This window comes from Sceloporus undulatus, chromosome 2 (genome assembly GCF_019175285.1).
Source record: "Sceloporus undulatus isolate JIND9_A2432 ecotype Alabama chromosome 2, SceUnd_v1.1, whole genome shotgun sequence".
NCBI classification, from domain to species: Eukaryota; Metazoa; Chordata; class Lepidosauria; order Squamata; family Phrynosomatidae; genus Sceloporus; species Sceloporus undulatus.
Genome location: NC_056523.1, coordinates 181,931,449 through 181,958,341, shown reverse-complemented (window position 1 = coordinate 181,958,341; position 26,893 = coordinate 181,931,449). Strand labels below are relative to the sequence as shown.

At 40.9% G+C, this 26,893-nt stretch overlaps 1 protein-coding gene across 6 annotated transcripts in view; it reads right to left on the bottom strand.

The window, feature by feature from the left end:
* NCKAP1L (NCK associated protein 1 like) overlaps positions 1-26,893 on the bottom strand; it is a 134,269-nt gene that overhangs the window by 63,660 nt on the left and 43,716 nt on the right. For 5 of the 6 annotated variants that reach the window (XR_006102424.1, XM_042454311.1, XM_042454306.1 and 2 more), the window contains exons 2-11: positions 24,757-24,867; positions 19,838-19,930; positions 13,404-13,460; positions 11,966-12,108; positions 9,805-9,895; positions 7,571-7,708; positions 5,876-5,924; positions 4,957-5,113; positions 3,564-3,620; positions 1,749-1,845 (exon numbers count right to left, since the gene is read on the bottom strand). Coding sequence is in view for 5 of the 6 variants with exons in the window: in XM_042454306.1 (XP_042310240.1) it covers positions 1,749-1,845; positions 3,564-3,620; positions 4,957-5,113; positions 5,876-5,924; positions 7,571-7,708; positions 9,805-9,895; positions 11,966-12,108; positions 13,404-13,460; positions 19,838-19,930; positions 24,757-24,867 (993 nt within the window). In the remaining variant the exon portion in view is untranslated. Of the gene's footprint in view, positions 1-1,748; positions 1,846-3,563; positions 3,621-4,956; positions 5,114-5,875; positions 5,925-7,570; positions 7,709-9,804; positions 9,896-11,965; positions 12,109-13,403; positions 13,461-19,837; positions 19,931-24,756; positions 24,868-26,670; positions 26,793-26,893 lie in introns of those variants that run through there. The other variant, XM_042454310.1, reaches the window with a different exon arrangement.

Here is a 26,893-nt window from a genome sequence, read left to right as displayed (position 1 = left end):
ATATATTAAAAATATTTCTCTATAGAATTGTTTCCCCTGGATTTTGTTGATTTTTTTTAAAACCTGATATCTCCAATAAACTAAAATACTTAGTATTCCAGTTAATGTCATTTGGAGTTTGACTTTTGAAAGAATAAGTCGGTATGCTTCAGCTATATTGAGCCTACACTACTTCAATGCATTCTGCATGCTGCTGCCTTTGAAAACAGGCTGGCAATTACAGTTGGAACAAAATGAAGTAGGTAGAATAGCTGTGGAAGCAAAGTATTTATTTTAAAATATTTGCAAGCTGCTTTAAAAGATAGAAATCCCCATAAGACAGCCTGAAAAATAAAACATACAAAACTCAGATATGATTAAAAGCAAGGAATTATTAATAAAGACCCATCCCTCAAAATAGTAAACATATTACAATGCAGTTAAAAGCAATTTGCACACTTAAAACACTATCCAAGAAGAAAACAAAGAGCATGGGCACATCACACTCTTTCAGCCTCAGAGGATGGCAATGACAAATCCCCTTGCCAAGTAAACCCTATGATAGGTTCATATTAAGGTCACCATAAAGACTTGAAGACGAACAACACAGACATCCAAGCCTTTCCTAAAGGTTTGTAATGATGAGACCTGATACACTCCAAGGGGTAATGCATTCCAAAGGTTGAGAGCCAGTACAGAAAAAGGCTGTCTCCTTTGTGCCCACCAGTTTAACTGTTCTGAGAGCAACTAAAAGGACCTACAGCATGTTTGTAAGCTTAAGGTGAGGGCAAGCTGGTCTTTAAAGTAGCTTGGACCCAAACCTCTGTAAGCCTCTAGAATTAAGTCAGGAGGAGTTTCAGTAGTCGTGAACTATAGAAAAGGACAACCAAAATGGTCAAAGTGCTGGAACAACACCACTCTAAGTAAAAAATAATTATAAACAAAAATTCATCAGTGATGCCTTTATAGGCCAACCAAAATGCACAATATATTTGTTGCATGCTTTCAAAGCTCCATGGGCTTCTTCATCAGGCAAGATGTTACAAACCAAACATCTTGCCGGATGAAGAAACCCATGGAGCTTCAAAAGCTTGCAACAACTATATTGTGCATTTCATTTGGCCAATAAAAGTATCACTGATGGATTTTTGTTTGTATTTGTTAAATGGCCAACACAGCTACCCCTGCATGTTTTAAAAATAATTATGTTTGGCTCAGGAGACAAGGCAAGTAAAAGGAGACGTGACTCAGTAAGGTCACAGTCATTCTTGAATCCCATGCTGGGATAAAGATAGGATAGTATATAAATAAATAAACAAATAAATTTAACTGTGATTTCACTGTTTATAATTCATCGACTCCCTAAACATAAAAGCTTGTGCCATCATAAAGTTGTTTAGTTTGAATGTATAACAAAATTCTCTTGCTATTTTTAGAAGCACTGAAACACATCTATCTACTTATTCTAATAAATTATTATGGCTTTTTACACTGTCAAATAAAATCAAGCTAATATAGGTAACCATAACATACTACAAGCTTTTCAAGCCAGACAAAAATACAGGTCAATACAGTCATTCACTTCCCACATCAAGACTCATTTCCCATAAACACACCCCACATATGTACCCATCCAAATTCACACATATATGCCCTTGCATGTATTTGTTCACATAAGTCAACACACAACACATATGTAGGGCAGTCTTGTCCACACTCATTGCAATTTTCTTTTGCCTGTCCCATATTCTGCAACCTCCTGGACTTGCCTTTGGCCCCAGAAGCCCAGGTTCATTGGCCAGGATGGCCTCCATCTCCTTCACAGCATTTCTCAGGAAATTACGCCGTCCTCGATGTAACTGCCCACTGTCAAGACACCAACCAGAAAGTTCACACATGAAGGGAACAACTGCCCTGTGCCTTTTCTTCTCCCTGCCATGAGTATATAGCAGAAGCAGAGAAGAACATGACTTTGTCTCCCAAGCAAAGCAGAACAGGGAATGAGCTGCTCCTGTACTGGGCCCAGTGAACAAGCAGAGAGACTTCTCACTGGACTGAGAGAAATGGAAGTGAAAGTAGGCTGGCTTTCCAAACTACAAAGGAAAGCTCTTTATTCTGTGCAAGTTGGAAAATTCACCCACTCACTCAGAAACATGCATGTTTCTATACACCCAGGGTGGGTACCATGCACTACTTCTGCAGCCATCCTCTCCCCTATTTGGCAGTGGAGATACTTTTAAACACACGTTTTCACTTAAAAACATGGTTTCATGGACTGCTTGAGCTTAGTTTCATAGGAAAATTACATCCACAGAAATCTCCAGGAAGTATGATTCCCTTGTAAAAGAATGTTTATTCTAAACAAATGTGTTTGAAATGTACATCCACTGCAGGACTCAAGTGACAGCATCAGAAACCATTTAGGTTTCATGGAGGCAAAACTGGCCCCCAGACTTGCCGGAATGGCTCACCCTATTGCATGTCAAGAAATATGACTTCAATAGAAAGGTTTGTTTTATGTCTTCTGTAGTTAAGGCGTTACTTTAAAGATATGTGTAAAAAGTAATGCCAGAAGCTGCTGCGTGTAGAATGAAGACCGACTTCAGGGCTCAGGAAGCACTGCAGAGCTGCCACTTCTAACCCAGATGGTCACTGGCAGCCTTTACATCGATCGTGTTAGCAGGAATAAAGGCAGCAGTGGTTACTCTGTATTTCCTTCTATGCATTCACTTTGTGGTCCTATTGTAACTAAGAGCCCTATTGAATCATACAAAAATCTTGCCTAGTCTAGCCTACAGAAAATTCACAAGGAAAGTGTCAGTGCCTTGACTGCAGTCCCCATTCTGATCAATGTCTGACCCAAGGTACAGGAAATCTTTTACTATTTTATGATTTCCTCATTGTCTAGTTTGAATTTGTGTAGATCTGCTATGGTCATTATTTTGGTTTTCTTTTTGTTCAGCAGCAAGCCTGCCTCTGCACTTTCTTTTTTTATTTTTCTTAGTAGTTGTTCCAGGTCTGCAATGTTTTCTGCTAGTAATATGGTGTCGTCTGCATATCTTACGTTATTGATATACCTTCCTCCTATCTTCACTCCTCCTCCTTCTGTGTCCAACTCTGCTCTTCATACGACATTTTCTGCATATAAGCTGAACAGATAGGGTGAAAGGATGCAGCCTTGCCTGACCCCTTTGCCAACTGGGAACCATTCTATTTCTCTATATTCTGTTCTAACAGCATCATGTTCTACACAGTTACTCGGGAGAAAAGTCAATTTACTGCAGTGGAGCACACTCCTGGGGAAATTTGTATAAATTTGCAGTCCTAATGAGGAATATCTACCATGCGGTGTAAGAGACAGCAACCTCCCAAACAAAGATTTTGCTGCAATACACTGAAGACACAGGGATGATGAGGACATCTTAAAGGCTGGGAAGGAAAAATCTCAGGGGAGTAGAGAAAGAGTAAAGATGCTGTGGGAAAGTATTAAGCAGGGCCTGGTTATTTTGTAGACAAAGCAGAGCAAGAAGAGAGATGCATTGCAAACAAGAGCAGGGAGAAATGGAAGAAAGGCACATTCCTACCTGTGTGCCACGGCATGCTCTTTACATTCTTTGATATCAGCTATACGTTTTCCATAGCTGAAAAGAAAAAAAAGAGAGAGAGAAATCACAGCCCAGTCCTCCAAAGCTTAGTATGATGTGTGGCTTCAACAGCTTAGTGAGGGAGGAAGAGTTGGAAAAACAAAGGTATTTTTTCAGAATTCAGGGGTTCACAGGAAATTTTTATCTTAAAAATGCCAATGCTCCTCAGTCTTTTGTTGTACTTTCTAGGAGGAGCAAGAGTCCAAGTGTAGATCTCTCACAATTCATAGAGATTGTAAAAGAAATAGCTGTGTTAATAGAGCCAGTGTGGTGTAGTATCTTGAGCATTGGACTAGAACTCTGGAGAATCCCCATTTGGCTCTGAAAACTAGGTGACCTTGGGCAAGTCACATTCTCCCACCCTCAGAGAAAGGCAAAGGCCAAAGAAAACCCAAACAACCCTTCTGAACAAGTCTTGCCAAGAAAATCTCATTATAAGTTTGCTTTATCGCCTTGGGGTCACCATAAATCAGAAACGATTTGAAGACAGAACAATAAAGTTGTGCTAGTCACAGTACAAGGGAGGGAGAGAGGAATCTAGCAGTTTCTTTAAGGCTAACTAATCTATTTTAGCATGGATGGAAGCTTATGCTAAACAAATTAGTTAGTTTTAAAGGTGCTGCAAGTTTCCTCTGTTCCTTCCCACTTTTCTATTCCTTTTTATAATATAAAGAGAAGGTCCCAAGTGCAGTCTCTGGCAATTTCCTCCCAGATTCCAGGAAACATGTCTGATAAAGACCAATGTGAAGTCGAAGGCTTTCACAGCCAGCATCCATAGTTTACATAACTGTTTACATAACCCACAGAAAACTACTGATAAAGACTTTTTTATTTTATTTTATTTTATTTTATTTGCAAATGGGAAGAGCCGCTGCTAATCAGTGTGAGTAGTATTATGCAAAGTCCCCCAAACTGGCACTCTTCAGATGTTTGATTAAAACTCTCATAATCCCCAGGTGACTGGAGCTATAGTTGTATGCATCTGGAGGACACCAGTGGGTAAAGGCTGGCAAAGATGGATCACTAACCTACTGTACCAGTAATGCAGGTTGAGAAGAAGTCTCAGCATGTGTGACCATTTATCCACTCTTGGACTAGCCAAAATTTGTCTCTTCTATACAAAAGAAACTTCCAGACTAAATAGTTCTTCCATGTGAAGGAACATTTGCCCCCTCTTTCCTCATTGCAATGTTTGGCCCACAGCCATAGTTAAAAAACTGTTAAAGGGAGTTGCAGTCCAAAGCAATTGGAGAGCCAAAGGTTCCAGACTCCTGCTCTGACCCCTGTGGCACCAATACCTAATTGGTTTAGGCCACCTCTCTTGATCACTTACCCTTTGATACCACTGAAGGCCTCCTCTGTGACCTTGTGAACAGGAAGCACTTCATCCCGCACTAGAGTGATGTACAGTGAACCCCGGAGAGCTGCCCGCCACAGATCCAGGCAGCTCTGTGTTGAACCCAAGCAACTGTGGCACAGCAAGAATCCAACTGCAGAAGGAGAAGACAGTCAAAGGCAGGGATAAATAAACAAGCGAGAGCATTTTTCCACTGCTCAGTAGACCAGATAGCACTTAGAATTCCTCCCTGCCCTTCTCCCCACTATTTCCACAAGCAGAATAAATAGCAATAGCAATAGCAGCAAATAATGCCAATTAAGCAGATGTATCCCAAATCACAGCATTCCTTTGTACAGTGGGCCCTTGGTATCTACTGGGGTTTGGTTCCAGGACCCTCTGTGGATATAAAAATTCATGGATGCTCAAGTTCCATTGAATACATAGTACAGTAAAACAGTGTCTCTTATATAAAATGACAAAAATCAAGGTTTACGTTTTGTAATTTATATTTTTGGGAATATTTTCAAGCTGTAGGTGACTGAATCTGTGGATAAATAATTAGCAGGTACAGAGAGCTCACTATATCAGGTTTTGTTACATGGAGGAGGGGAGTTAGCATACAGTGCAAATATAGCTTTGTCAATGCTCATTGAAGCCTATGAAAATAGCCTCCAACCATTTCTGCAGCTTTAGGCTGTGACAAAGGGTACAACTCTGGACAGAGGTTCTTGCTGTAAATAACTAGTCACAGCTAGAGCATACCCACCAAACCAGTGGGACCTTGGTAGCCCAACAGTTATGTAAATTCCATAGAATGAATGGGATTTTCCCTAATAAACAGATTTACACTTTAGAATCCACTGTGGACCATTCCCAGATTAATGGCACAGTACAGTACAAGATGGTGACTTACTCACAATCCATCGCTCAAGAACCTCCAGAGATAGGTATTCACAGGCCATCTGAGAGGATGAAGGATAAAAAAACAGAACATCTTTTTCTGCCTGGGTAAATCCAGAATAATCTTTTCCTCTCCCAATCATGTGATGCCCCCCACTTATTTCTGCAATACCTTTTCCTAGGCAGTGTGGAACATGAAGGCTTTACTATATGTCTGTGAGAATCATTTAGTGGAGCAGCTGCAGTCACTGTCTGCCATTGCGCAAACTCTAACTCCAAAGAATTAGAAATTGATTATGAAGGTGCAACACTGACATTACAATCAAGAGATTTGTCTTTTCTGCTTAGTTCAAGCCTGCGCAGCATGCTGGGAAAGTCTGGATTTTCTTGCTGAAGGCTATTTATTCATTTATATTACCAACTATGATATGAGCTTCTCAAAGTGTTGCTAGAATCTTAGAATCATAGAATCACTGAGTTGGAAGAGACTGCAAGGGCCGTCCAGTCCAACCCCCTGGCATGCAGGCAATCTAAATCAAAGCATCCCCAACAGATGGCCATCGAGACTCTGTTTAAAGACCTCTAAGGAAGGAGACTCCACTACACTCCGAGGGAGTTTGTTCCAGTGTCGAACAGCCCTTTCTGTCAGGAAGTTCCTCCTAATGTTGAGGTGGAATCTCTTTTCCCCATGGGTCCCTGATTTACCCCTATATAATATATATATATATTTATATATATTATGCAATAAAACATACAGGCTGGGTGACCCTTCTATGACCCTGCTGTGGATGCCATGATATTGAAGTAAATCTTTGCATATTGGCTGGGACTAGGAGTTGCGCTGGGCCACAGCTAGATTGGATCATGGCACACCTACAGGGAGTAAGAGGAGACCTGAGACAAAGTACAGGGAAGGTAAACAATGCATCGGTGATCCTGCGTGCTAATTCCCTCTTCTCTGGGAAATGTGCACCTATTGTTCCTCTTTCAATTCAGTTTCGCTCCATTGTTCCTATCTTGGAAAACTGATTCCAAAATGCTTAATCCTTTCAACCTCTTGGGATCTGCCCCCTAGGCACATTTTTGGTATAAATATTGGCACTATTAGAGCCAGTCTGCCCGCCACAGTCTAGTGGCAGACAGAAACTCTGTCAGTTTGCTTGCCTTAGCACTTTAATATGCTCGCCACCTCCCCACCACATGCCATGGGAGCTATTGAGTCCTCTCTTCATTCTGGACCATCAGTGATTGGGGTCAAGATCCGCATAGGTAACTATCACCGTCAGTGACACTTGATACCTATCCCAACCTCTCATTTTTGATTCCGTTAGTTCGTGTGTGTGTGTGTGTGTGTGTGTGTGTGTCGTTTGCGTGAGTGAGTGTGTTATTCCCCTTTAAAATAAAACCTATTCTCATTTGGAAGTCTGCCTCTGGGGTTCTGTGTGAATCTGGATGCTGTAAAAGCTGGGAAAGATCCCTTAAGACCAAGTTACGCTGGTCCGTCTAAATCTCTCCGTTTGAGCCAAGGTCAAATTCCCCTGAGCAAGCTTCGGCTTGGTGTCCTCTCCAGACAACAGAGTATTGTGGCTTACAAAAGGTAATATTCATCCAAAATCAAGGCCTGCATTTTTACGATCTTCATGCAAAAGCTTTGTTTGGGCTGTACTTGAGAAGCAGAGGTGTTACTTCCTTCCATACACATACTCACAGTGTCAGAATTGACAGGAGCTAGCATGCCTGCAGGGTTGCTAATCAGACTGAAGAGCTGGTCACTTCGCCACTGATCAGCTGAGTGGTTTCTTCGGGCAAAGAGGAAGTGCAATGAGAGAAGTGCGTTGCTCACAGCCTGGGGAAAGAGGGCTATCCACATTAGGAAGTGACAGCAGGCAGACAGAAGGAGGGAGAAATAAAGAAGACAGAACAGGGTGACCAGATGTCCTCCCTTTCCAAGACATGTCCTACGTTTAAACCTTGTGTCCAGGAGGAATTCTGAAATATCCTCCATTTTGAGCATGACTAAGAAGCCCACTGAATAACACCATGTTTGTTGTTCCTCTTCAAGAAATGTGTCTACTTGGCAGCTTCTCTTTGTGGCAAATGGGGAGAGAGGATGGCTGTATCTAAAGTTCTTTTCTTCCTACAACAAGCAGACAAGACTTTCCCCCAGAGCTCAGGGTGTGTTTGTTTCTTGAAGGGAAAAAGGACCGCAAGTGTGTTAGGTAATGGGCTGCTTGAGAACATAATGCAAATCAGAAAGGGTTCTTTCCTTAATTTCATCACAAACAAAATATGAAATGAATAATTTAAATGTACACTTAGTCAACAGCTTGTTGCTAGTAAAGTACAATTTTAAGCATTTTTCTTGCTCAGAGTTCTGTAAGTATATTGCAAGCCAACAAGGCATTTTAACTAAGATAAGTTAATTAGAAAAAAATTGGTTGAGTACATAATAAAATAGCAGTATTTGTAATATAGCTATAAATTAACCATATCAAATGAACCTATACTTACATTAGTGTTTTTAGTTTTTATTTTGTAATATCTTACATTTTTCTAGAATGTCCTACATTTTGTGGTGCCTTGCCCTCCTTTACAGTTATGACATCTAGTCACCCTCAGACAAAATTGTATTTTACCTTGCATATTCCCAAACCATATTTGTGGAGGTAGCACAGTGTTAAATTACACAATACATTAAATTGTATTGTGCTGTGTCATAGTATTTGACTTCTGATTCTCATGCACAGACCTAATCTAGACCCAGACTGGTATGCATGGGTGAGTGAGGTATAAACTCTCCCCAGAATAGAGTTTTGTTTCGAAACTGCCCCCACCCCCTGTACAGGTAGGTCCAACTCTCACAGCTGGTCAGTTTTGAAAAAGAAGCAGCTAAATGAAGAGTAAGTCCCTGTCGTCATTTTCTCCCCCCCCCCCCCGCTGCCACCACCGCCATTCTGATATGGATTTGGGTCATACATGCTTACTATAAAGGTATAGGCTTGAAACAGTTCTCAGGTTAGATCCCTAACATCTCCAACAAAAAGGATATCAAGCACTAAGAAAAAGACTTTGCAAAGCCACAGCCAGTAAAACTAGGCAAGAGCTCGTGAATGTCTAGCCCTCCAGATGTTGGGAGACCTCATTTCCCATCGGCCAGCCCAGCCAATGATGGAGGATGATAGGAGGAACAGATCATCACAATCTGGAAGTCCACAAGTTCCTCAGTCCTTAACCAGACGATATTGAGCAATAGTTGCTTTGCAGTGCCATATACTGTGGACCCAGTTGCTCCAGCCTTTGAGCACTAACATTTCTATTACTAAATACACTAATCAATGCAGAAAGGATGGGTGCTATCATGTGGATCACAAACTGAATATGCATATATTAAGAAGTTAATGAAAATAAAGTCTAAAACAATGATATACAAGGATTCTGAAAAGGGGTAAATGAAAGCCTATTGCACATCAATTCTAGCATTTTTGCAAACTGGTAATTCCAACTTGGCAAAGTCGCACCATCTTTTCTTCTCAAATCTGATATTATTAAGTTGCCATGTCATTTGCTATATTCAGGTGCTCAACTGTGACCTTAGAAAGGTGTCATATGACTACATCCTGTGTCTTCCATTCAAGCTATAAAAGAATTTCACAGGCTGGATGCAAACAAATGGCAACTGCCTGATCTAAAGGGAACATAAGGAGTTTTTACATGCAAGATGTATGCATCCAAAAGACATATTGGCCTATATAACACAACTACTCAATCTAGGGTCAGCTGCAATGAAACTATTCCGGTATGTTTGAGACACAACTGCAAAATATGAAAATACTGTGTAGCTTGAAGACCATAACCACACAGTTATTAAAGCAACTAATGTCCCCCTCAAAAAAAGATTGGTCAGTGGACGCTTCATGAACAGGTCACATCACCATATCTCACCTTGGTGTGGGGTCCAAACTCCTCCATCAATTTGCGCAAGGGATTCTCGTATTCCAGGATCATCTGACCCAAACGAGGGTAGCTGGCATCGCTGTTGCCAGATAAACAATAAATCAGAAGTGTTTTCCAATAACAGAAGTCACCCTTCCTTCCAACAGTGTCCACATTTTCCATTGAAAAAATCATGCCAGAAACCTCTGAAAACAACTCCTGTAGCTCAGACCTCTCGCTAAACTTAACGGGCATCTTGAGACAAATGCAGACTGATTTTTCTTACTGCTACAATGGTGCCAACACAGATTCGCCATCAATAGCACAGTGATGTGTTCTTAACATTGGGCTAGGTATCATTTGCTCTTCAAAGGTTAATGACAGAATATAGTAGTACGGTATAATGGAGCTGGAAGGGTCTGCAAGGATTATTTTATCCACCACCCTGCCATGCAGAAATACACAACAAAAGCACTCCTAAAATGATATCCAACCTATGTTTAAAGACTTCCAAAGAAAGAGAATCCTCCACCTTCTGAGACTGTCTGTTCCACTGCCAAAGAGCTTTTAAAATCAAGAAGTTCTTGCTAATGTTTAGGAGGAACCTCTTTTCTTGTAATTTGAATCCACTGGTTTGCATTCTAGTTTCCGGAGCAGCAAAAAAATTCTAGTCTCAGTTAGGATTACCATTCCCCTTGTGCCCTGCACATGCCTAACTAGTGCTAAGGGCTTAGCGGAATAATAATTCATGAATATTTGGAGGGCCACAGGATCCCCAAACATGCCATAAAATAATGGAAGTGTAATCTTAGGTAGAAGAGATAGGCTGGAAACAATGGGCCCTACTGTTCTTTTTTCTTTTTCTTTTTTTAGAGAGAGGACAGAGTAGCACTGGAGAGGGCTGCACATTTTATAGCCACAGTGAAAAACAAAGAACTATCATCAAAATGACAAGGGAACAGTTAAGGAGAGGAGGTAGCCTGCCCTGACCTTAGTCTGCTTTTTTAAAAAATCCCCTCTAAAACAAGATGCTATAAAACTGCTCTTGGTGGAGTGGGACATTATTGAAAGTCTGGTTCCTTAGGAAATTGCAATTTTAAAAATACATATATACAATTTATATTTTTAACTTCTCAAAATGGGAAAGGTATGGCAGAAAAGGATACACATATAACCACTGGTGATATCACAAATGCCTGTGATACTCATACAGTTACAGCCAGGATTGCAAGTGAGAGCTATAATGCCGGCTGGTGAAGTACAAGAGGAAGCATGTTCTCTTAGTGCCCAAACATGGCTGTTTATTACAGTTTCAACATGATAGAGGAGACATTTTATTTATTTGCTATTCTTCAACTGAAGCTCTCAGGAATGTTTTACGAGGTAAGTAACAAAAAAACCAAAACACCCATAATACAAGGGGGGGACACAAATATCACAAATTATTTGAATTTGGACCCACCACAATAAGAAAGAAAGAACCACCTATCTAAAAGAGTTCCTGATAACCAGATAAGAAAACAAAGTTAAGCTACAGCAAAGTAAAGGGTAGGGATGGGGAATGAGCACCCATCCAGATGTCGTTGGACTGTAATCCCCATCAATCCCAGTCAGCATAGCCATAATGAAGGATGATAGGAGCTGTAGTCCAGCAATATCTGAAGGGCCACATGTTCCTGATTCTCAGTACTGGATATGTGTTTTAAAAAAAACTTCTAACCATAATAATATCTCACTAGCTGTATACTTTGCTTAGGGGTGTTGTTGCATCACTTCACAAATGTTCATGAAGAAAAGGGACTTAACAGAGATTATTTTAAGCATTAGGTACACTACATTAGAACAAGGGAGTTGACTATATTACTGTTTTATTTAAGATACTGTCCAGTTAAACCTATTCATTTTGACTCTATCAATACTTCTACTACAGTTATTACTATTTGACATACTGCTGCTTGACGAATTATAGTTGGGACTTCTCTTAGTAGAGGGATGGGAAACCTATGGTTATTTGGACATTTTGCCTACAACTTCTATCAGCCCCAGCTGGCAGCCCAGTGGTAAAGTGGTGTAGGACTTGTAGTCCAAAACATCTTAAAGGACAAGGGTTCTGCACTTCTGCCCTAAATGGTGGTGTACAAAGCTTTTACGTAAATAATGAGTCCCTGACCTGGTTCCATGGATCATCTCATGGGTACAGTGGTACAAACCAATCAGGGCCTTGCGATCATCAATGCGGGAAAGGAGTAAGATGACAGATGCATAGGTAACAAGTAGGTCAAGGTAGTTCTTGGTGAAATCGAAATTCACATGCTGCAGAAAGGAAATGGAAGTGCAGTGCAGAGAGACAGAAGATGAAGACAAGGTTAACACCAAGTAATACTTTTATTGTCATAATTCTGCATGTTCTCACTTCTGGCAGGAGTTGACCTTGTTTATTTCTTCGAATTCCAAAGAGACCTGTTGAGATACTGGCTCTGTATAAGAAACCGTATTAGCCATGGGCTCATTCACATTACACAATTATAGCGCTACAATAACTGCACTCTTAAAATCCTGGGGATTGTAATCTGGTCAGGGGCACCAGAGGAGCTCTCTAGTTGAGAATACTAAAGGCTCCTCTGCAAACTGTTAATCCCAGGAAGCTATAGGGCAGAACTATGGCAATTAAAGTAGAACCATAGTGCTATAATTCTGTAATGTGAATAGACCCGTGTCAGAGGATTCTAAACATGACATAGAGCTGCATGTTGCCTTCACACAATGCGTTTAAATGGGAGGTGGCATTCATTTCAATTGAAGAAAAAACTTCTCCATTGAGCAATGCAATGATCCACTGGCTTTTTCTATCTTCCCCAAACCTGATTCTTTGCAAAACAAAGCATAGTTTCTGGCCATTAAATGTCAACTGATGCCCATCTACAACTAAATCGGCAAGCACTCAGTACCTCCAAAATTAAATTATGGCCATTTATGTGCACAGGAGCTCTCCTCTGAGGTTAAACCACAGCTTCAAGAGGAAAGCTGAATTGGAACATGGTGCATCTGGAATGCTAAATGCTGCACGTCATCTGGATCACACAAACCCCTTAAAAACAATAATATTATGTACATACAAGTGTCTTCAGACATTTATATATTGTTCAGAGCATGAGGAATTTGCAAGAGCAGATGGCCAATATGTATGAAAATCTTTCAGTTTACTTATCCATGGGCAACTGCATTGGCCATATAGCAAAGTATATATGACACCCCATTGAGCCCTCCTTTGCTGCAAGGGCAAGATCTACCCTCAGAAAAGGGGAAGGGCTAGTCACAAGGCCACCACCACCAGGGAAGGAGACCACCACCCACCACTACCAGCAAACTTTGGCCAGCAAACTTATCAAGGGGCTGGCTGTGGGCCAGCCCATAGCCTACCTACTTGTGGTCCTGGCACTCTAGGCTGTCTACAGCCTAATATCCCAATACAGCCAAAACATCATCATGTCTACAGTTTATATTCAGTCACTCAGAAGTCTACATTCCACACCAGAAAAGGTCCTCCTCCAGTCATTTAACATGCAGAAGCTAACACCTACTATTATTTTTATTCACATAGCACTCACAATGTCAAAGTAGCACTGGCTGGCATCAGTAGTGTTCAGCAGTTCATAGACATGGTCCTAGAGAGGAAAATGAAGTGTTATAGAAGCCAGTGCAATAAGGTCCAACTAGCACCTTGACCTTACAAATACATTGAGTTCCAACCATAATACACTCCAATCAAACAGCAGATTTCTTTATGGAGCAGGAGTGCTTAAAGGTTGTATAATATGTATTCCTTGTCACTGCTCCCTTTTTAAAAGTTCTCCTCTGTTGCGTCGCTCCCTGTGAATCCTCTCAACGATCCTGTAAGAACTGTTGGACACTGGAATAGTTTGCCTCAGAGGCTGATGGAGTCTCCTTTCAGGCATACTTTAGTTATGTGATCCTATATGGCAGGGGGTTGCACTAGATGGCTACTGAGGTCCTCCCAACAATGGTTCTGTTATTCTAACCCTTGTTTCTGCTCCCCGGGACCAATTGCCCCATACTAGCTAGAATTAGAAGGGTTGAAAATATCAGCTCAGAAGAAAGGGAGCTTCCTTTTTCCTAACTCAACACCTCTGAAAACTATATGAATCAACACCAACTTTGCTCAAGACTTCTTTGCTGACATTGACAAATGTTTGTTTTTCTCTCCTTGGACAGTAAATATCTAGTTGATTATGTATTCAGCTGTAAACTCTATGTGGCGCTAAAACAGGAATGAGCACTTCATCTTTTTTCTAAAAAACCAGTTTCTTCAGTTCTTGAGAAGCTGGCTTTTTTATTATACACAAATGTGTCAAGATTATTTATTTGGCTGCTATCTTTGCTTATTTAGCAAATGCCCACTGTAAACAAGAATGACTACTTTTTCATTTCTGATCTATTTTGGTACATTAGATTTTTATACTGTGTTTTTTTTATTCTGAGCATGATTTCCATTGCAGGGAGGGGGAAATGCTGTGCTTTTGAAAATATAATCCTATAGCATGGGGAAAATGTAATTTATCTATTTCTACCACAAATGCAAGCAAATAAACTGCACTGACTTTGCTCACAGCCATGTGATGTGTTAATTGAAGAGATTTGACACTGAACTTGACTTTCTCTCACAGGTTAAGGACTGGAAAAAATTTAGACTCCTCTCTCCAGTGTGCAGGTCACTGAAACTGTGTCAGATAAAGGAGAACTTGAAGGACATTTAGGTATTTTGTGATACTGGACATAAAATTATTCATTATCTAAAGAGCACAGATGGACAGGATGTTGTTGTTGCTATATATCTTCAAGTCATTTCCAAGTTATGGTGACCCTAAGATAAACCTATCATGGGGTTTTGGTTTTTTGCAAGATTTGTTCAGAGGAGGTTTGTCACTGCCTTCCTCTGAGGCTGAGAGAGTGTGACTTGCCCAAAGTCACCCAGTTGGTTTCATGGCTGAGCTGGCAACCGACCCCTGGTCTCCAGAGTTGTACTTCAACACTCAAACCACTGTGCCACATTGGCTCCATGGCAGACAGGATAGTGAATGCCATACAGACTATCTTGCATCTCCATGCTACCCTTGGGAATGGTGCAGGGTGCTATTATTTTTCCCCATGAGGAAGTAAACTTCACTGCTGTGCCTTTCTGCCTCTACAGGTAAAATGGAGTGGGGAGGGGGGGAGAGAACCACCTTGTCCTTTGTTTCAGGCAAGGTGTCCTGGGCCAGTGCTGGGAAGAACAGAGCAGGCAGTAGTCTATGGCTGCAGCTGCACTACAGAGTTAATGCAGCTTGGTACCACTTTAACTTCCATGGCTCAGTTCTCTGCAATGCTGGAATTTGTAGTTCTGTGAAATATTTAGCCTTCTCTGTCAGAGAGCTCTGATGCCACAACAAACTACAAACCTCAGGATCAGTGGCATACCGGCGGTCAGCAGTGTAGGGGGGGGCAGTGTGGGGGGAAGACTGTCTCAGCCTCTGGAGGTCCACTTGGGCTCCAGCGTGGCTGCAACCACACCAAATCCCACATGGAAGGGACTGCATTGGCAGCTGGGCCAATGAGAAAGGGATGCAACACCCTATCTCACTCACTCAGCAACTACACCAGGGATACCACCTCATTAGGTGCCACCCCCCACTGGGGTGTCACCCAGTGCAGTATACACACACACACCACAACCTCTAGTGATGCCACTGCCCAGGATAGCCTAGGACAGAGCCATCATAGTTAAAGCAGTGTGAAACTGCATTAAATTCAGCAGTGTGGCAGCAGTCTATGACTCTCTCTTCATTACAAATTATGGAGGAAGAATCAAGCACTGTCCCATCTCCTAAGGGGAAAAAACAGTAATTTTTTTTGCAGATACTTTTAAAAAAACCCAGCAATAACCCAACCACATTTTTAAAAGGATAGCCACTGACTAGCTCAGGAGTAAAATTCATTAGGTAATCTAGCACCGGTTGCTCGCCTTCAGTCTAATTTGTATCACCAGATAATTGTGAGGACCAGTTCTCTGACACAGGGGCAGGACCAGCTATGTAGGCTGGCCCTCCTGTCAGGTATAGGGAGGAAGCCTCCTCAGGCAGCAGATCCTGGGTGCAAGAGGTGGATGGCAACAGAAACAGGCCCTTCACTACTCCCCTCTGTGGAAAAACAGGACTGTCTATTCTACCAGGCAGCCTGCCCTGCAATCCTTAAGATTGCCTGCTGGTGAAGGATGGAGTCCTATCACCCATATCAAAGCTGCTATTCTGCAAGGACCTATCTTGTCTACTGCATCAAGCAATACACATTGTTTTGGACCAGGCAGTGATAGCTAGATGGAAAGAGAACATGGCTTATTTTAACTGCTGTCGACTTTAACTTATGGTGAACCTATGAATGAGAGAACTCCAAGTCATCCTATCATCAACAGTCCTGCTCACACATGGCAGCATTGAAGGTGGAAGGGTAGTGTCCTGTTGGGGATGAAAGTAGTGTAAATTCTCATGAGAACCTTGAGGGCATTTAGACTGCTGGTGTCCATATGTGTGGCAGGGAGAGAGCAGGAAAAACCCTCATATTCAGCATTTGCAGACTGCAGTGAACAATGTGGAAGGCTTCACATTTAGTGGCAGTAGTAGGATTATTGAAGAATAAGCCCCACATTTGGTGTAGGCAAACAGTGGGATATAAGTGGAAATCCCCACAGGCAACTCCCCAAGTAGTGTTCTCTTTCGGGGAATCATTTTGCAGACTTTTCTTAGAAACCCTTTCCACATGGTTATTATTGAAAGGTTTGGTGCCTGAGCCTTGCCTTGAATGGTCAGATGAAAGAAAAGGATGGCCATGGGCCCTTCTCCTTTAACAGTATAAACAAGAGGATTTCAGCATCTGTAGCTTCTCTGACAAGCTACAGGTGCTGAAATTCCCTAAAGACACAGGACACCTTCTTCTTTCCCATATAACTACCCATAGACCTACTTGTGAGAACAAGTTCAAAGGCTGAAACCAGGACCAAAGCAGATTTGACAGCAGCAGTCCCACATACTTAATAGCAGAACTTTCTCTTGGAGTAGTGTGTGGGTCCATTTTAAGAGAAAATGGGATGCAATGTGGTTGAGGGGAGAAAAATACTCCCCCATCACTCCTGCCCAGTGTTTACTTCCCCATAACCCATGGTCTTGGCATTTTTCTTTCAGCAGTTGTTCCAGTTCAAAATGTAATGATTGCTAAAGATTCTTAGGGAGTTGGACTTCAATTAAACAAGCCACAGAAGAAGGTTTCAGCTGCATTCCTCTGTGGATCCCTTTCTGCTCTTAAGAGGGACTCTGTCCATTTCTTCTTTCTAGATAATTGGGGCAGACTCATTCTTAGAAACATACAGAACTGCGTCATTTAGGTTTAGTAGAGTTCTTAGATTAACCCCAAAGTAACAGGACCAGCAGTACTGAGCTGAACCCTCTCAAGAATCCATAAAGTGAAGCTGTGATCTCAGCTAACAGAAAAATATGTTTCTTTGCCACTCCTCATAACCTCTTGGTCAATTGAATATTATGACACTATTTCAATGAATTGTTATCATCAGTATATCACCCTTCTCTATTGTAGACTTTAGATAGCTGACATTAAATACAATTCAAATAAAACATAGTAATTGTCCACTCCTATTCAGGTTTACTCAGAGGTTACAGTAAGTCTCACTGTATTCAGTGGAGCTTATTCTCAAGGAAATTAATACAGGCCTACCACCTAAAATACATTATTATGTGGGTCTCCTGTTTATTCTTTTTATACTCCATTTCCCATTCTTATTCCCATTCTATGTTCAGGTAGGGTTGCCAAATCTCATATATAGCATCTCGAGGCAGACGTCAAGGATGCAAATTCTTCCGGTTCAGTTCCAGGCAAGGGGAAAGAGATGGGTACAAATTTTCAGTTCAGCTAAGTGAGCAGCAGCTTACTATAATCATGCAAGGATTAGTTTATCAGACTAATTAGTTTAGCTGCAATTTATAAAGACTCTGGAAGGGGAGGGGTATATTTCCTTAGTCAGCTTGTTCCTTCCCTCCTTATCACTGTGTTGTTAAGTCTCACCCTCCCCTCTCCTCTGCATCCATCCACCTTCTGGCTAGAAGAAAGAATGTGTGTGTGCCTTCAGGTAGGCAGGTCTATAAGTGTGTATTTTATGCGAGGAATTGTTGTGGATTTTTGCACTTTCCAATCAATTCTTATTGTCTACATTTTTTGACCTCATTCCTTCCTATTTGCATGTATGCTGCCCACATGCAGCATCCTTTTTGGTGCTGTCAATCAGAGGATGCAAATAAACACACCTCTGCTTCTGTTATCATGTATCCCTCAAGCTCCCCTGCCTACAGGTCCTCACTGTACTTTTTCCATTTTCCTACTATTTGGATATCTTTGGTTGTATGCTGCACAGTTCCCTGAAAACAGGAGCTTAATGCATCTCTTTTCTCCCTCCATTAAACCCTGAAATCTGGAAGAACTAGGGCTAGTCTTTCAGGTAGTGGGTAAGAGGAAAGGCAAAAGAGTTAACAATTGGGGAAGGGAGGAGGGGTGCCAGTTCCAGCCCCCTCCCTGCCAATATAAGAAGTAAAGGAACACAGTATTTACATATTTCCTCCAAGAAATCATTAACCATTTAAATGCCTTCTGCCTTAGGAATGGGTTTTGTTTTTTAAAAAAAGTCAGATGCAGTCTGAAAAAAAATAATTAAAAATGCTGTAAAATGCCAAGGAGATTAGGCAAACCCTATATGTACCCAATCTGTTAGCAGTAAAACGCCCCTCTGCCCGCCCCTCTGCCCGCCCTCTGCTATGCAAGGCATTTGAGGAGACAAAAAGGATGTCCACACAATCTATAATGCTTATTTTTCAGCATAATCAGGTATAAACTGTGAAACTTTTTTCTCTGGAGTCTGAGGACTTTTTCGCTCCCCCTTCCCAGAAAAAGGGACGAATACATTCGAATCAGGTATGGCCAGATCATATTCTACTTGCATTCTACCAAAATTTCCATTGTGTACACTGGCTCTTATCATGACTGCATGAATTTCATAGGGTTTTCTTAGGCAAGAAATACTTGAAGGTGCCAGTTCCTTCTTCTGAAATATAGCCTGATGTTGTTGTTTCTTCTTCTTCTTTTCCTCCTCCTTCTCTTCCTCCTTCTAATACAGCTTGAGAAGGAGGAGTCTCATCATGTGTGATCATTTTTCCACTCTTGGATCTGCTAAAATTTGCCTCCTCTGTGTAACAGAAACTTCCAGATGTGTTCGCTGTAGCAATAGTCTTTCCATGTGCAGGAACATTTGCCCCCTCCCTCCTCATTGCAATGTTGCAGTTTACAGAACCTGATAGACTAATTGTTCCTTATCCCATCTCCTTAAATAGGCAAGAAGAAATAATCCCCTCATTTCACCTTGATCTGGGAACAGCCCCTTTAGCTAAGATTTCTGTCTGAAGGACCCTTTTACCATTTGAGACAGATTCACCTTTGGCCTTCAAGAAAATAATTGCATTTCTAGAGACTAGAGGTCTCCCCACAGGACCTTGTTTTTTTATTGTATATTCTTTGGACAGTTCAACTTATTTGATTGTATTCCTTGGTTGATTTGAGTGTTTTAAACAACATATATACATTCATACATATATTTGCAATATTAATTTCCATAGATTGAGCAATATTGCATAATGCTTAATGACATCAGCAGGGGATGTCTCTAGGTCTCAGGTCTGGGCCCAAAACCCACAGGTCCTGGGATGATCATGAACTGGCAACTATGCACAGCTGCTCTTCTGGACTATTAAATGCTTTAAGGAGGGGACTGTCATTATAGCACATGGTTGATAAAAACAGGAGCAGCAGAACTTCGGAGGTACTCTTTTAAGTTCTTCACAAGAACAGATGCTTCCTCCCATCAGAACAGAGCAAACCTAACCAGCAGCCTCACACAGCAAACCTAAACCAAACCACACCAGCTAATACTCACCCGGAATTCCATTACATCCACAAAGGTGTGATAGTAGGCAGCGAGAGCCCGGAGAATATCTGCTTTCTCTTTGTGCACTGGACCCAAGTGTTGCTGTAAAGATGAACAAATACATAGGGCATGAATAAGTTCAAAAGCAGTGCTAGACTCAACACAGCCCCACTCTTTTAGGGCTCACACCAGGACTTTATTAGTAGAGGCTCCCTTGTTTCTTTCCCACCAGTATTTTTAGAAGTAGTTTCTATTTTTAAAGTATTTTTGTTGTGTTAAAGATACATGTCAGGATGCTAAAGAAAAAAATGAACCAAATAAAAGCAAAATTCAACACAACTGAATTGCTTATCTTAGCCAATAGACAGGTTATTTTTAGAGTGACTCTTTCTCCTCCATTTCTTTCTAAGGATCACATTACTGTTATTTTACATTTGCTTCTTCGGCTCATTTGAATGCCTTTTAAGAGTATTTATCTGTTTTACTGCATCATAAAGTTGTAAAAGTTGCATAAAATCAGGTTGTATCTCAGCTGAATTCTTGTTTACATGTAGGACTAGATGTGAAAGAAAACAGGGCTCTTGTACCTTTAATAGTAGTGTAGAATTACAGATGTCAGCAGGAGGAAATGTGGCTGACATTGTTTCCCTTCAAGTCATTTCCAAAGTATGGCAAAGGCCGGTTTTCTTTTCTTTTCTTTTTTTTTTTTTACCTTCCTCTGAGAGAGTGTGACTTGGTTAAGGTCAAGTTGATTTCGATGGCTGATTGGGGATGTGAATCCTATTCTCCAGAGTCCTAAGTAACACTCAAACCCTATACTACACTGATTCACAACCTAGGTCTGCTAAATTCCCTCTTGCACACTACATCTGAAGTGAGAGGTGGTGGAGAATTATGCAACTCCATGGACCACATGAAGCCTTTGAAATGCCACATGCAGCCTTTGGGAAGCCTAAAGACCCTCCCAAAGGGCCAGGCACCATGCAAAGAAGGTTTTAGCCCCAAATGGTTGTTTTTCATTTGAAACCCCCCTAAATAGGCTCTAAAATCCTTTCCAAGGCCATTAGGTAATACTATAGGAGGGCTCCCCACTCCAAAGTCCTCCAACATCCAAAACACACTGCAGAAATAATCTAGTTCCAAACCACTTTAACTGCCCTGGCTCAGTGCTAGGGAATCTTGGGAATTGTAGTTTATTGTGGCACCAGAGCTCTCTAACAGAGAAGGCTCAATGTCTCACAAAACTACAGTTCCCAGAATTCCCTGGCACTGAGCCAGGGCAGTTAAAGAGTTCTTAAACTGGATTATTTCTACAGTGTGTTTTGAACCTAAAACAGCTTGAGAGGCAACTAGTAGATGTGCCACAACATCACCTTTGGCTTTGGTCATCCTAAATCGCAGCCATGATAACATCCTCCAGCCCTCTGTAAAAGCCAAAATAATCAAGCAGTGTGGCCTTCTGGACTCCAGAATACTACCAACCTTGCATTAGACCCACATAAGCCTTGTTCTCACTTGTATCTGGCCACTATACTCAAATCCCAAGCCAGTTAGAGGATACAGTACTTTTAAAGGGTCCTTATTTGTACTACACCTTCAACTATTCCCCAGCTAGCATGGTTGGAAATGTGTGGCCCTCCAAATTCTGATGAACTGCAACTCCCATTAGTCCTAGCCATCAAAGCCAACAGTGAGGAATGATGTGGGTGGCAGCTCCTCGAAAACCAGCTGGAAGCTCATACATTGCTGATTCCACTCCAGACCTCATGTATTCAAAATGTCCCATTCTGTGAACACCAGGCTATGATTTGCTCTGACCCTATTAATTCCATCTACGTGAGCTTGTTTGCAGGCCACTTGGCAAGTCCTCAGTCTTTCTGGATCATTATTTTAATTGTGCAGTACATATACAGCCAATAGCCAACATACACAGGGGATGCATGCTGCACACACACACAAGTTCAGTTTAATATATGTCTTGATCCTATGGAAACCTTATCCCTCTAATTCCCCACATGCTCATGCAAGGACTGTGGCAACAGTTCTTGGTGCAAATGCTGATCCATGGGTAAAGTACTGGTTAATGTATGTGCCATCACTGAGATAAATGACAAAAAGCCCTCCTGCCCCACATGTATATTTTCCCTTTATTTTTGAGGAGAGATCCTGCTTGAAACCACAGGAACCTGGAACAGGTTAACACAGATTGAGGATCCCTTTCCCAGAATATGTATAAAATTACCTTCAGGCTATGTGTATAATGTATATACAAAACATAAATTAATTTCATGTTTATTCTTGGGTCCCATCACTAAGATATCACATTATATATATGCAAATATTCCAAAATATGAAAAACACCATCCAAAATTCAAAACACTTCTGGTCCTAAACATTTCAGATAAAGGAGATTCAGCTTGTAGTAGCAGTTAAATGAACCAACAGTCTGAATCAGAATGGTTGTTGTTGCTGTTTGCCTTCAGGTCTTTTATGACTTATGGTGACTTAAGGTGAACCTATCATGCTGTTTTCTTGGCAAGACTTGTTCAGGGTGGAGGTTTGCCTTTGCCTTTCTCTGAAGCTGAGAAAGTGTGACTTGCCCAGTGCATATTCCATGGCCAAGCAGAAATTCAAACCCTGGTTTCCTGGAGTACTCAAACTATTAGCCCATTCTGGCTCTCCTTATTTAGAATAGCAAGCACAAATGAATCTGAGAGAAAGACAGAGAGAGGATGCCCTAAATAGGCTAACTGAGATGAGTGATATATATTCAAGATATAAACAATAATATCAAAAGGTAGATACAAAAAAGTGTTAATAAACAGCAGCAGAAATATACAAAAATACCAAATGTTGATAAGTTACAACCCTAATGGGGAAAAGAAAACAAGTTAAATTGCAGGATACGTAAAAGAAAAGAAAACCTGATGAGAAGCATGCACAATTCATAAAATCCAGTTTGGTAAACACAGTCTGAAATAAGAAACCAAACAAATGACAAGCCATCAACCTAAATACAGCAGAAAAAGGAAAGCAACAGAATGAGTTCAAATATGTGATACCAAAGGCAGCTTTGGTGATAAACTTGTATTAATCACCAACAAAAAGTCTATGAAGACCAAACTTCAGACAAAACAACTTGTACAATGCTATCAGGTCCTGTATGATTTTGTAAGCTAAGCAGGATCAGCCCTGTTAGTCTGGAGACTGCCAACAAATGCCAGCTGCTGTAGTAAGCTATATTTCAGAGGAAGGAACTGGCAAAAACCACCTCTTGCCTAAGGAAGCTCTAGGAAATTCATGGAGTTAGCATAAGCCAACAAGCAACTTGAAGGCACATGCACACACAATTAATGAATGAATCAACTGGAATATTATCAGAAAGACAGTAAATCCCAATAAAAGCCTCTCTGACTAGCACCTAGGGCAGCACCTAAGAAGATGGTATCTTGACTTATACTCTCATTTAGCCAGGAAAGTGCCAACAGAAGACCCTAGTGGTGAGAAATGTCTTTTTATCAGCTTCAGATGGTTCAAATACCTAGCACTGTTCTTGGTGAAGGATAGCCTGGCCATAGTAATTCATTGTACAGTTACTTTCCAGCTGGGTTACTGTAAGTATATGTTGGACTGCCCTTGAAGATGACCCAGACGCTTCAACTAGGACAGAAAGTGGCAGCCAAAACTGCACCTAATGTGATCAGATAGAATCCTATAATACTGATTATGAAAGAACTGTACTGATTTCTTGTTTGATTCTGAATCCAAAGTAAGGTGTTGGTGTAGTGGTTTAGAGTGTTTGAATGAGGTTCAGTAGATGTATGTTCTACTCTCCAATGATCAGTAGGTGATTTTGGGCCAATCCCTTCCTTTCAACCTGACTTGACCTCACAGGGTTGTTGTGAGCTTGAAATGGAAAGAAGAACCATGTGCACCTCCTTGAATTCGTTGCAGGAAATGTAACCAATAAAGAAAATAAATGCCTTTTAAACAAGGGTAGTTTACACCTCCCCAGGAACCTGTCCTCTCAGCAAAATGTTGGATAAAAATGGTCCATAGTATGTCCCCACCCAAATACTCCAGAGAGCAAAAGTGGACATTTTGCTCCTTTTTCAGAGTTGGAGAGCTCTTGTTATTTGTCTTCAAGTACTTCACTCTTTTATATTTTACTCTGTTATAATCACTGTTGTCAACCACCCGGATTGGTTTGCCACAGGGCGGTATACAAATAAATATTATTATTATTATTATTATTATTATTATTATTAAGTGACTTCCAATTTATTGTGATCTTATCATGGGATTTTCTTGGCAGAATTTAATCTGGTGAGAGGTGACATTGCCTTCTTCTGAGGCTGAGGGAATGTGTTTTCATAGCTGAGCATGGACACTAGATTAGTGTCCTAATCTAACAATCCAATCATTACATCAAATGGCCAGTCATCATAGTCCTTGGAGGCTTCAAGCGGCACCACCAATATTTTTGACCGAATCTGTGGACTATAGGCTGCAGAGTGACAACAATGGGGAAGGTGGTCTTACAGGGTCTCACAGAGAGCAATGCAGCCCCACCACCACACCACTCCCTGTTAGCAACCCCTGCTTTAAAGAGTTAAGTGGCCTTCCACGTTATTGCCCAAGTATCTCAAGCACAGTCTGTGTTACCTAGGTTGTGGCAGCCCAGCTATAAAATATGCTCCCCATGGATGTGTGACTGGCAAGGATGCTCAAAACCTTTCTGTTTAGCCAGACATTTTAATTGACTGGTTCTATCTGCTTGCTTCTCTTTTGATGACGAAAGTATGTTTTTGTTGTTTTAATCATACCTGTGTACCACTCTGGTATCTGAAAGGATGATGGGTGGTTTTTAAAAGTTTAAAGCAACCAGTCACCAGATTTCCTGTCCTAGCTTTGGCTCAAGATCTCACCGTGATGCTTCTTGTATCCAAGTTGGGGAACTTCTTGTTAATATATTTGATAGAGGACTCCATGGTTTTCTCAGTGAAGAAAGCTGGCTTGCTCCGGGGATCCATGCATGTCTGCAAAGATAAACAAAAAGTGAATTTATTTTCTGTCAAAAAATTGCACAGAAATCAGATCACTGCTGATTCTGTCACACCATTCAAATCCTATCTTGGGGCTTAGAATTCAAAGACAAAGCTGTGTTAGTCTGGAAAGTCAGTATGCAAAGAAATCTTGCAGCATCTTGGAGATTAACAGAAAATTGGTAGCATGACCTTTTGTAGACTTGAGCCTACTTCCTCAGATGCATTTGGTGCTTAGTTAATGCTTCTTGCATGGAACATTAACACAAAGAAAACAGTGGGTGAGTGCTGCAGTGTTCTAAGGCATCCAATTTCTGTACTCCCTATAATTAAGCAAAAGATGTTTAAAGAGCATATAGAGAAGTTGGTGGAAACTTCTCTATATGCCTGCAAGAAACAATAGGATCTCCTACTTGGTGCAATGTAGAGTGAATACCACCTTTGTTGTTGTTAATTGCTGTCAAGTTGAACTCAATGGGTACCTTATGAATGAGTGACCTCTAAGTCACCCTGTTATCAACAGCCCTGCTCAGGACTTGCAGATTTAGGGCTATGACTTCCTTTATTTAATCTATCAATCTGGAATTTGATCTTCCTCTTTTTTTTTACTGCTTTCGCCTTACCAAGCATTACAATCTCTTCTAGAGTGTCCTGTCTTCTCAAGATATGTTCAAAATAGAATAGTCTCAGTTTAGCCATCTTAGTTTTTAGGGAGAGTTCAGGCTTGATTTGTACTAGGACCTATTTGTTTGTTTTTTTTGGAAGTCCACTGATCTGCAGAACTGTCCTCAAGCAGCACATTTAAAATGAGTTGATTCTCTTCCTGTCAGCTTTCTTCATTGTCTAGCTTTCAAAACCACACATACAAATCAGAAATACAATGGCACAAACAATCCTAATTTGAGTATTAAATTAAATCTCTTTACAAGAAAAAGCATGCCTGATAATGTCAAACAGAAGCTCTATGATATCAACTTATTCAGTCTTTTTAAATGCAAACAGATTGGATTCATCTTGCTGTCAGCGTATGCCAGAGCATCAAGCTAATGAATTACAAGCAATGTATTTACCGTAATAAATTTTGGTTTTGACAACAAGGACATCATGAAACAACATTTTAAAAATAGCAAAATGAGTGGGAATGGAAATGATTAAACATGGAGTGGAGAGGAGAATCTAACAAGCAATGTTTTCTGGTTACTTCTCAGTTATCCTTTAGTGCATTTTCATAGAATTGTTTGGGATTTATAGCATTCTCTTAAGGGTTTAAAAAACACACAAAGTAATTCATATTATAATGTAGTCAATCACTGCAGAACAAAATAAATGGTGGTGTTAATATTAGCTAGTTACTCTTGCAGGTTTTGTATTTAGTTACATAACAAATTCCTTTCAAGAAGTTATTTTCCAAACTCCAAATATGCATACTGCCAGTTTTCCATTGTATACCAGATTTCCCCCCTCTCCAAAAACTATTTATGCAATTACCCCCCCCCCCCCAAAGGATGATGGTATATGAATTGATGTTCGGAGATTTTAAGGAACTAATAGGGATGTATAATTCAGTATTAGTATTTTATTGGCTGTTCAATTGCATTGTATTATTTTAATGATGTAATCCCGCTTCAATCCTTGGAACAGGCAGGACATATAAATAAAAATTATTATTATTATCAAATGACAGGGGGATCTGCCGAAGGGGTTTTGTGGCAGACGCCTTAGCTACTGTGTTTTCCTGAGAAAGTGGGGCTTCTGTGAATCACTGGGGAGGGGCTAGCAGCCTAGCCTTTATACCACCTGCCCAGTGTTGCCAATTTTCCAGGGAATTCCCCGGTTTCCGGGTAATAAAAAGCCTTTCCATTTATCCTCCGGTATTAAATATTTATGGGGAATTTCCAGGGAATCAGCCCTTCCCAAAAAATGGCTGAAAATACCTTCCCCCTCCCAAAAACTGGCCAACATCCCTCCCATCCTGAAGCCCCCACCCCCTTTTGCCTTCCCTTAGAGATTTCTTGACAGC